General features: G+C 39.2%; 2 protein-coding genes across 2 annotated transcripts in view; both read left to right on the top strand.

The window, feature by feature from the left end:
• Positions 1 to 12,062, top strand: part of Cwo (transcription factor cwo) — a 377,930-nt gene that overhangs the window by 137,649 nt on the left and 228,219 nt on the right. The window lies entirely within an intron of this gene.
• Positions 8,171 to 11,702, top strand: Cyp6aq1 (cytochrome P450 6AQ1). Its single transcript, XM_076898228.1, has 6 exons — positions 8,171 to 8,193; positions 8,603 to 9,140; positions 9,992 to 10,356; positions 10,477 to 10,661; positions 10,821 to 11,109; positions 11,465 to 11,702. Exons 2-6 carry the CDS (start codon positions 8,614 to 8,616, stop codon positions 11,641 to 11,643), a joined length of 1,545 nt encoding a protein of 514 aa, XP_076754343.1. The 5' UTR covers positions 8,171 to 8,193; positions 8,603 to 8,613; the 3' UTR covers positions 11,644 to 11,702.

Genomic DNA, 12,062 nt, shown 5'->3' on the forward strand with positions numbered 1-12,062 from the left:
TCAAATTGAAATGCGAATATTTCGATTCAAGTTTGGAACTGTAAATTCAAATCCAACCATTTCGATTCAAACGCGATGGTTTCAGAAATTCAACTGGAATTTAAATTCAAATTTTTCGCTTAGCTTCTACACGCATTCAATATATTCTATTCTAGAACTTGAAACTTTTATTCTACGAATCTCCTTCTCTTTCATTCGAATCTGTAATAAAATAATCGCATAACCGTAATACGACCAGGAATTTATTAAACAATTTCCCAAATCTCGCGCGTAATACATCAAGCGACACAAAAAATGAAAAAAAGGGAAGAACATCTACCGTCCAATCATATCTCAACCAACGAACCACTCACTTCCCACACCGTTCAATGACGATCAATCACTCTCTCGCTCGCGGTACACATCATTTCTTCAGCGGTACAACCGGGGACGGCGGGGACGCGCGGGCCGTTTCTTCCTGTTCTCCGCGGGAGGGGTGTCTTCGCGAAAACAATTTCACGAGCGAGCGCAGCCATCAATTCCGATCACACGCGTGGTCGCACGAATTTTCGAGACGATCTTGCGCGCGCCCACTTCGCGTATGTGCAATACCCCCTTGAAAAAAGAAGAATAAAAATAGGCGAGGAAAAAAGGAAATTTCGCGTTCACCCCTTCACCGGTGACAGCCGTAAATCGTGCGTACGCGGCAACGAAGCGCGATACCGGCAACGCGACGTGTGTAACGGTGAAAAGGGCTCCGGGTGGATCGCCAACGGTAATGTTTATCATAATAATTATACGCGCCGGTCGCGCCTATTATACGCGCGCGTAATAGAGCCAGACGCGAAATAACTATAATTTACGCGTATCACCTTATTCCGTATGCCGAATACGGTCATAAAGTATTTGTTTCGGGGCCCGGGCCCCGCCGAAAATTATAATCAACCGCGAGTTATTTAAGTTGGCAATTTTATTTCGCTCGGTCCACGTCCATCGTTGGACGTGTCCTGCGGACACGGGAGAACGCGCTCGTTTCGGGGCTACCACTGTGTCTCGGGCCCGAAACGGGCCAACCAGAAGACAGCGGTGGGCCTGCTCTATTATTAGGCGTAATGGCCCGGGAAAACTTTCATTAACTTGTCCGATGCCTAATTCATGAGACGATCGGCCGCGATACCGTGTAATCCGCGCACACCTCCCTGCCCGTCCTCCTCGGGGGGATAGAATCGAACCCAATCGGGGAAACCGCGGGGAGCGGGATGGAGAAATAGTTTTTTGCGTCCTTCCGCTGTTTCGAGGGTGGAAATTCTGGTTCGTTCGAAGGTTTCTTCGATCTACGCGAACGGATGGGTAACCACAGAATTGATTAGCCTCTCGAACATTTCTCTGAACTCGTACGAATTCGTTGCTTGGTTCTCTTTTACTGTAGACCGTGCTGAGAGTAAAGTCGATACGGTAGATAAGAAGATACGTTTCTTCTGGTAAGGAGGCTTAAAACGGGCTTATGTAAAGGATACTTTCGGGCACAGTGATAACGGATGCGATAAATATCGATAAACGCTGATAACCAATTTCAATCGGGGACGTTGTTAAATTATTGTTATTTTAATGTAAGATATATATGTGTTAGTTATCAGAGTCATGCGATTAATCGCATTGCATTTTTCCTTTTACTCCGGAGAAAATAAGATTAATGGAAGTTCAAAGTGAACTTGAAGAAACAAGTTTCCTTTTTACATTGCTAATTTACATTTTAATCAAATATAACTGAAACAATCATGAATATTTGTAACAGATATATTGCGCATAGTAATTATAATATGCGAGAATCGATTGCAAGATTTAAATTTGAAAAATTAAAAATATAAAATTTATTAATTCGATTTAAAATAATAAAAGGAACAGAATTCATTCAAAGTGACCTGGACTCCTCTTTTCCGCCACCTATTGGATGCTGGAAGAACTATCTAAGCTCGATGGACAGAAATCCAGCTATACAAAGTCCTACCACGGACGAGGACTGGGACAATCTTGCAAACTTGTGGACTTTGTGCTCCATGAACCGACATACCGATCGTACCGAAGATCAGTTGTTCTGTCACCCTTTCTGCGATTAAGGGTGCCATGTTTAGAAATCGTATGCAATCGAACAATCAACATTTCATTAGTCTGTGAGAGAATTATTTCGAGTTCGTTTCAGATTTAAAAGAATTTTGAAAACTACACCGATACTGTGCAACCCTTCTATTCATTCAATCCTAGTGTCCGTTTTTCTTTAAGTGTACGGCACTGCTAAAATTGTAATGAGAGAAAATCAACAAAAGTGGCAGCGCGCTGTGATTGAAATCACTGCCAGTAGATTTAGCTAGTCGCGGAAATCAGACTTGCCCTCTGCTACCGGTCAAAGCCGCAACACGACTGATTAAATCTACTTGCGATTAACTAAATCGATGCACATCTACAGATACTAAAATGCTAACTTGTTATCGAAGGAAGATTACTCGTTTAAATTACATTTAAAGATTACTACTTATTTTATAATACTTATAAAATCATTTTACAAAATTATTTATAAGATTAGTATTATAATTTCTATGTCAAATAACAGGACGATTACTATTGAAATAAAGTTAAATCCATAGCTATGTTACACCGGGAAACTTATGAGATATTCTTTAAAATAAAAAAAATTAGAAGGGTTTCCAATCTTTCTGAAATATTTAAATTTCTACTTCCTTGTTCTCATTGATATTGTAATACTTCAACACGATTCAAATCAAAATTGACTTTTCAATTCCCACCATGTCGAGCGCTGCGATCTGTTTCTACATTCTGTTGGTAACGTTGTAAATGAGACATAAGTAGGATTGTGAAATCTCAGGAATTTGACCTAAGAAATACACTGAACACACATTTAAGATATTTTCGTAATAGACTTTCATCTGTACTTCATTTGTTTGCTTATCTATCCTTGCTATTTGCAATTACCGACACTCCGTTTATACCAATCGTGCTCTTCCTTCTCTTGTACCGGTTAACAGCATCGATTTTCTTCTACAGATAGAGATACAGCCTCATAGTCGTCAAAGTCGACTGTAGTCGATTCCATCGATACTAAGATCGATATCTAAAATTGCATATTTGAAGAATTAAATAAATTACTCTAGAAAGTGGCGGTCTTCGTCATTGATAATTGATCATTAAATTGACTAAAAATGAAAATCAATGTTAACAGTTGAACATTCAATAACATCGAGTGATAGATAGGTAATGAGGTCGTAAGATCGCACAAAGTTTACATGTTGGGTAAATCGACGAGTGAATCGGCAAAAATTCGAAGAGATAAAAGCTTGAATCTTTACTCAGATACGCAAAAAATATTCCGTACAATTATCGACTTTAATAAGATCCCGCAATTAACACTGGATATCATTATGCCAGTTATTATTAATTATCAACAGTTTAGTTAAAGTTTTCGCTCTATTTTTCTATACGTTCCAGATTACATCCGAGTTATCTACTGTTTAGCCTTCAGTAAAATGTGTTTTCTCCGCAGGAATGTCTGCACGTACTCCTGCACTTCCACGTACAATGTACACACTCCTACGGCTCATTATTTCAAAGTGTTTCAGGGCCTGAAGCGTTTAACAACGGCTTGCGTGTCGGTACGTCGATTTCTACTTGAAACCAGTCGCGTGAACACTTTTGGCGAAACGAAATACACGAGCGAAATTCAGAGGCGTGCACAAGCCGAAAGATACAAGTATGAGTGCAAAGTAGAAGGACGGCTGTGGAGCACATGCATGTATTTAGCAGGCTACTTTGTTGGCCTGTAGAAAATGTAGCCTGGGGTGCGTTTAACCGATATGAGTGACTGATTGTGAGTACAGTACCAATTTACGTACGGCCAGAAAAGGAAGAAGACAGAGGAGGATTGAACGTGAGACGATTCTTAACGACGAATGTGGTTTAAATTGAGAATCAGGCCTTCTGGACAATCGCGTGTCTAACGCAGCAGCGAAAACCTTTTGACCTGGAGTGACTTCGCGAGAAATTAAAATTATCGCCTATCTTCCTTTTCCCACCAACGATGGATTCCGATAATGGTCGCAGAGGCGATGTATCTAGGGATTTTACTTTGCACAAATCATAGTTATCGACTTTACAGAACAGTAGAATAAAAATATACTTAGATTTTGATTCTATCTCGCGCAGTCCTTGAAATTCATATCATTTCTTGTAGAATATAATTGAAATTGCAAACAGACATGATTGCACTTCGCAAATATACTTAACATTGTTTTATCGCTTTCGCACAGCTGATTAACCACTGCTGTTTAATTACAAAATATTTCTGCTAATATCACAAGTATGTAATTGATAATGGAAGATAAAGCTCGACAAGAGCAATAAAAGTAAGTGTTTGCAATCTTTCAGAATGTATAGAACAAAGTTTCATATCTTCCGCCATATGATATTGAATTGATAGATACGCGCGTTGCATTTTCCACTTATCCATTACAAAACAATATTGATTCTAATTATTAAATTGTTTGTAAACTTCGTGCCAATTTTAAAGGAAAATTGGGGCGCAACACACATAAATCTTAATGCCATTGTACAGGTATTTCTATTCCACACCTTTCTCCACTTTTCTGACAACTTGAATACTCCATCCTTCTAGGTCCTCTCAGATCTTTTGGCGAAAAACTTTTTTCTATAATTTTTTATCTCGATCGAAGAGTCGAAATTGTTTTCATTAAGGGAATTTTATAATAATCGAAATAGACGACAATAACTTTCGTCGAGTTGTCAAAGACACGTGACAATACGTAAAGCGTATTACGCGAATAAGCGCATTGTCCTGATCAAACACGACGCCTATTTGATTCCCTATTTTTGGACGTTTTCGTTCGATTTTTATCTTTAATTCCTTTAGGCAGTAATACTTTCATGAATTTATCGCCTCATTGTTTGCTACAGGGTTCCTTTTCAATCCCACTAGACACAGAGTATGATATTTTTCGGATGTAGATTGGTTTTTGAGGTGGCTAAAAGTGGCTGACGGTTCATTCCGCATTTCGCAACACTTTTTTCGTTTAACATTATTGTAAAAGATTCATTTTTCATCCTCTATCAGTGCTTGCTTCGAAACTGCTGTCTCCTCGTTGCAATCATAGAATGAGTTGCAACTTTTCCGTTAAATCGTGGGGAATTCATACATTGAAACAGTTTACGTAGCTAAACTTTTGACATTTTTAACGTTTCTGCTGATACATGTGTCGTATAGTATGGGTTATCTATCAGTGTTTCAATTTGATCTTCATCTGTAGTAGAAGACGCAGCTAGGCCGCAACCTTTCGCACAATTCTTTTAGCTAAATCGTCCTCGTCATAAACAACATGTCTTGTTTGCTGCTTGTGTGACATTTTTGTCCTTCCGATAGGCAAAAAAGGTATTAGATGCCTATGATGCACTTTCTCATTTCCAATGTTCGAAAGCGTATAAAACTGATAAAAATTAACGTATCGTAGCCAAAAATTTTTTCTAAATATGTCTCGTATACCGTCTTTTAGAATATGTACGCATGTCGTGTGTTTTCAATCATTCCGGTATATTCAGATCTGTCCTTATGCCATCTAGAGAAAATCGGGGCGAACATCCCGGACAACCCCGCTACTTTCGTTTCGCATAACCACGATTTCTGTTACACTGTTATCATAGACGTCCATTCGACATTTTACATAACACTCAAACACCTGTTTTTCGTTTGTCATCACGCGAACTCATAACTGTTTTTATCGTTGATAGTGCTGCTGGTAAAGAACGTTTCCCACGTCACAAGCGGACGATTTCTTTTGAACAACCGCGCAGATATGCGTGCTAAAGTTTTCCATTGGCGAGCACAGCACGCTACTGCGACCGTGTAATCAACGGTTCGAACAGAAATTCTGAGCGTGTCGTAGGGAGACTGTTGCAGGCGTGTCCGTTTCGAACTCGTAAACGTATCACGAACGGTAATTTTCGAGTCACGACGAGTCACGGCGGGTACGCGGATGGGGCCGGCGAGAATTGAAACCGAGCAGGCGAATTGAATGCTTCGAGGGACGAATCCTGGCCGAGGCATTGACGCTGCAATTACTCCTATCGTGCGCGTGTCAACCGGCTATGATACGGGCCATTTCGCGAATCATTTCCACCTCGGCGAACGCTCCATCCTGGAAACGATTCCAGATTTTTTCTTCCTGGCTGAGAAACAGTTTTTTGACCTCTGTTCGCGAAGAACAGCATCCGATCGATGAAAGTCTTCTGCAGGAGGATCAAATGCGATGTACAGAATGATAGTTCTAGTAACAAGAGTGTTAATAAGTTTACCGCGGAAAGAAGATTATTTAAGATTCCATTGGATGCAAGAGCGGCTCAGAAGTATGATAGATACGAGCGTTGATGTTTATTAAGGAGTTGCCACCTTTATTAATTCGTAGCAGTTAACCGGTGTTTTCCGTTGCGCGGGCATCCGGTCATTGAAACGCTTCGAATCCTCGACGCAGCGAAGTTTAGTAATTAAAGACTGGTTAATTAGGAAGTTGGTGTTTATGTTCTAGATGTGCCCAGCAATTATTCCGTTGGGTGAACACTCGTCGAAACGTACGAAATCGCAAGTAATTTCAAAGCTGAGCAGTTAACAGGCTGTTCGAGGATCCAGCGCGAGAATTACTTTAGCATCTTTTAAGAACTTGTTTATGTTGTTATGCTAAGTAGGAAATTTGCAGGCACGCTGAAAGCTGTAAAAACACACCGACGTCGAGCATAAGTATTCGACAAAATGTCGTAAAGAAGAGATTTGTAGCCTTTTTTCAGTAAAAAAAATTGGTTCATATAAATAAATAATATGTATTAATATTGAACGTAACGCGAATGTGCGTCAATAAGAAATAATGGATCGCGAACTTACGTAAACGTTAAGGCAGTAATTTAAATGCCATTTAGTAATTAACAAACACATGGATAGTCGAAAACTGAATGTCCTTTTATGATGTGAGAAACGAGAACCGAGACTAACGATTATCCAAATTCTGACTAAATGAAGAAATTACGTAATTTTGAAGCGAGGAGTGTGAAGACATAGGCCATCGCGAAGGCCTAAAAGTTCAAAGATTTGAGCCAGCGAATGTGCGTTCTGATAAACAAATTCTTGAAATTTCAATCTTTTTAAACCTCCTTCTGTTTTTCTCGCCCCCCTGAAATTTCCACCGACTTTCTATTACTGGTTTCCAGCATTTCTATTATCATCTCTATTTCGAAAACGACTAGCCAAGGAAAACACTACCGCATAAGCAATATCAATAGAACAGATCGTATTAGTATGAAATCAGGGTCGAAGCAAATTATACCTTCGGTGTCTTCGATTTGTTATTGATATTCTGCAAAACTGAAAAATTGAAGAATAATCGTTTGCGGAGTTCGAGCACCAGATTTAATTGATACCCATGTCAAAAAAAATCAAGAGCCTAACTGTTAAGATTGAACTGATAATTTCGAGATAAAGAGTGTATCCAGCCGAATTTTTTTCATTTCATGCACTTTTCATTCTTTCGAATTTCACAAATTTTCTACTACTTCAAACTGTTTCGATGTAGTATAACATTCCAGTACTTGGACGCGAAGCCTATGATTCAACGCACAAAGCAGTTAAAAGGTCATCGTCCTATCAGTTTTAAATATTTGATAATTTTTGAGATAATAATTGCAGTACTTTGTACAATGTTGTCACTCAGCGTCAGTTCTTTTCTAGCTAATAATATAAATAATTGATGTTTATTGAACATTGATCAATGAAGTGCAGAAATCTAATCGAACTTATATTGCGAGTCGAAATTAGTGAAAATGAAATGTCATTTCTTAATATCTCCTCTCCGTAAAAGTAGAGTAAAACAAAGTATATTTAAAATTGTAGATAAATCGTGCGGACCGTAACAGCAAACAGTGATTCACCAATATCTAAACTTTAGGGAAGGGGAAGTTTCGCAAATCTTACTGTTGGATATATACAGCCCTGGCTGATAGTACGAACGCCACTTTTAATAGCGCAGCCTGTAGGTTGAGAAGTATTCCTCGTGGAGATGTGAATCTGGTGCCTGAAACGTGACAGTATTTACGATAATCAAGGAGTGTTCCTGTTGCAGTGATACGTACATCTCCTTTTTGCGAATTGTAAATAACGATTAGATTACTTTCCCTTTTATCTCGTTTTCGTGGTAGCTCGCCTAATTTCGATGCTAGCGAAACTCCAAATTTATTATAAGCTACCACTTTTCATTCCGAAGAAACGATTATTTCCGTTTCGCGTTGCTTCTTCTGAACAGTAGAGAATATTGTACAAAGTACATTCACATATTTATCTACAGCCAGGACATATTGAGACTATGTTTGATTTATTAACTACTGCATGGAGTATTTCCTTGTATAATCAGTTTCTTGTTGAATCTCAAAAAATTTATGACTAATTAGCTGCTGCTGTTTTCTCTACTTTGTAACATATTTCATGAAGTACGAGTCGCGAAACAAGTTTTTCACAATTCAATTTCATCAAACTTCATACAAAATGTTTTCTTTAATTTAGATCCATTGGAAATGGCTGTGATAACCCCATACTGGGGCCTGGATGGCCTCATCGTCTTCATGTCCCTGTTGATGGCCGCCTACATGTTCATGACCCGTAAATTCAAGTACTGGCTGAAACGAGGAGTCACCGAGTTGTCTCCAACGCCGTTCGTAGGAAACTTCGTGGACTGTGTTCTGCTAAGGAAATCGAACACTGAGTTCGTGAGGGACCTGTACGAACAGTCGAAAGGCTTGCCTTACGTGGGCTTCTACGTCTTCGACCAGCCGTATTTGCTAGTGCGCGATCCTGAACTGGTGAAACATGTCCTGGTCAAGGATTTCAACGTATTCTCCGACAGATTCGCAGGCACGGACGAGAAAAATGATCGCCTCGGATACGCGAATTTGTTCATGATGAAAAATCCTGGATGGAAGCATCTCAGGACGAAGTTGACGCCTATTTTCACCTCGGGAAAATTGAAGAAAATGTTCGAACTGATGGTGGTGCTCACCACCGACTTGGACAAACACTTCGAATCATACAATTTGGAGGGTGAGTGAAATTCTTGGTACAAAGGTTGAACAAATTATCTGAACAGTGTTCCAGTTTTCGTTTAAATAATCTGGCCAATTTGTTTTATCTCCCTTTAGTTATTATTCCATCCTGTGCTAATTTTCTTATCGCTGTCTAACAAAGGGGTTCAATGTGTGCTTTTTATTCTCATTTATTACGCTATCATTTTTATCGAATTACTATATTGCACACATATATAAGTCCTAAAAGTGTACTTAATCACTTCAGGGACGTCTTTCTTATAGTACGAAAAAAAATGACTTAATTTTTTTGTTTGATTACGACTTTTTACCGATAAGAATTGAAACAGCGAAATAAACAAATGGAGAGCAGAATTAGCAGGCACAAACAACCATAACGTTGACCGTTATGTGCCGTTAGGTATCAATAAAAATGAAGAAACAAATGTTTATATGTGTGGCCATAGACGTAAACAAATTAACTATTTCTACTTTATCGCGCAATTGAAGAGCGAATAACATATTAATACAGTGTGGAATAATTCGCTTATTAAATGAAGTGAGATGCAATGTATACTCCATTATGTTTTTCGCGTGAATATTTACGCAACGATCCTACTCATCCCACATACATACCGCGATTGATTATTATCGCACTTAAACATAATTACTGTTTGTGTTTAAGCGTAAATATTGATTTTCGCTATTAATATTGTAACATGAAAAATTCTAAATCCACTGCGTATAACAAACCGAGATAGCGTGCCATAAAATGTGTGGAAGTTTTCGTTCAGACGTTGATATCTTTGATGCGTAAAACCGTTTTGAAATTTTTCTGCAATAATTGGAGAACAACAATTTGCGTTGCAGGCAGCGGCAAAGTACTAGAGATGAAGGAAGTATGCGCGAGTTTTACCACGGACATGATCGGCTCCGTCGCGTTTGGCCTGAAAGCGAACGCACTGCTCGATCCGAAATCGACGTTCCGTCAAATTGGCAGAGAGATCTTCACCTACAATTTTATTCGTAGCCTCGATTTCACGACCATATTCTTTTTCCCGAACCTGGCCAAGTATCTCAAACCGAAATTCTTCGGAAAGGGCCCCAGCATGTATCTGCGTAGCGTATTCTGGAGCGTGATCAATCAGCGGATAAAATCGGGTGAAAAGAGGAACGATCTGATCGATCTCTTGATCGAACTCAAAGAGCAGTACAAAGACGAAACTATTGACGGATTCAGTAAGCAACTGCTGATATCATTTCATTCTGCGATTAGATTAATGCAGCTCCTCTCGAAATGCTACCAGTTCTATCGACTTCCTTTTTTCTTTTTTTTTTAACGTCTCGAACAATTCGTAGAATTGGACGGCGATGATTTAGTGGCGCAAGCGGCTATATTCTTCACGGGCGGCTTTGAAACATCGTCCACGACCATGGCATTCACTTTGTACGAGTTAGCTTTGAACCCTGAGATCCAGAAGACATTGAGGACAGAAATTCTGAATGCTGTCGACAAGAACGAAGGCAAACTCACGTACGACATGGTAAGAGATCCCCGACAAACCCAAAACACGTTCATTATTAACGATTACCTAAGCAACAACAAATATACACTTTGTTAAAGTCTCTGATTCTGTTTAAACAAAGATTTAGCGTTTGTTCCCTAACTTATCGAAGATTGTAACTTTGTTCAACTTTTACAGATCATGACGCTACCGTACCTCGATATGGTGGTATCGGAGACTCTTCGTAAATATCCGCCGTTAGGATTCTTGGATCGAGTCTCTTGCGCCGAATACAAAGTTCCCAATTCCGATTTGGTATTAGAGAAAGACACACCGGTTTTTATTTCCATGTCTGGCATGCACTACGACCCGGAATTCTTCCCGGAGCCGGAGAAGTTCGACCCGCTCAGGTTCACCGATGAGGCCAAAAGATCCAGACCGAATTACACTTACTTCCCATTCGGAGATGGACCTCACAATTGCATTGGTTAGTGGAACTAAATATAACTTCTCGAAACAATATGCGCCAGGTCTTACATAAAAAACACAGAAGGTGGTAGTTCACAATGTTATCGAGCTTTTACGATATTTTTGACTCGCTATCGATAAAAATCGATAAAGATATATCGAATTAAACTTTTACGAGATGATCTCGAGCTGATAAGGATAACACAAGACAGCAACGAGTGATCGTTTATGTTGAGATTAGTATCTTATTCTAAGCGCTAGACACTGTAATATTCTAGGATATTTATCATACTCTGCGCGTCGCATCACTGATGTTTTCATAATTAAAGAAACGTTTTCAGTTTCGTTTCACAGCTATTACTTTTTGATTCCAGGCATGCGACTAGGACTGCTGCAAGCGAAACTCGGTATCATAGCGATGATGAAGGATCACGAGTTTACAGTTTGTGAGAAAACACGTATCCCAATGGTCTTGGATCCCAAAGGAATCACCACGACGTGTTTAGGAGGATTATACTTGAACGTCCGAAAAGCCGCTACTACGGCTGGATAAGCTACAAATGACAAACTCTGTATTATAGTTATAGTACTTTAATGCCTAATCAGATATATTGTGATATACTTTTTGAATGGCATTGAGCTTCTTTGCCTTAATAAATTGAGTTGTTAAGAACTTATCAATTTTCTTTGCTCCACACTGAACAGAAAATAATTACTTTACTAGTTAGTTAGCTTATAATATATCCTTTTCTAAAAATATCTAATCGGTTCGAAACGAATGCTATTTCGATTCTGAAATTTAGGGTACATCATGGGGTACATGCAGCTTCCCGAAACATTAACGCTACATTTGGTAATGATGCAGTGAATGAGCGTACGGCTTGTCGATGGTATCAACAATTTTTAACTGCTGATGAAAGCCCTGAAACCTTATGCATGGCCAAAGCAGAGCTTTATTGACGAGCAGTTGAA

Source organism: Xylocopa sonorina, chromosome 7 (assembly GCF_050948175.1).
Source record: "Xylocopa sonorina isolate GNS202 chromosome 7, iyXylSono1_principal, whole genome shotgun sequence".
NCBI lineage: Eukaryota > Metazoa > Arthropoda > Insecta > Hymenoptera > Apidae > Xylocopa > Xylocopa sonorina.

Excerpts from the sequence above, each read along its gene's own strand:
- Cyp6aq1 (XM_076898228.1), top strand. The coding sequence starts at position 8,614 with ATGGCTGTGATAACCCCATACTGGGGCCTGGATGGCCTCATCGTCTTC. Across the intron at positions 10,357-10,476 it reads CGAAACTATTGACGGATTCA|AATTGGACGGCGATGATTTA; the intron begins GTAAGCAACTGC and ends AACAATTCGTAG. Across the intron at positions 10,662-10,820 it reads GCAAACTCACGTACGACATG|ATCATGACGCTACCGTACCT; the intron begins GTAAGAGATCCC and ends CAACTTTTACAG.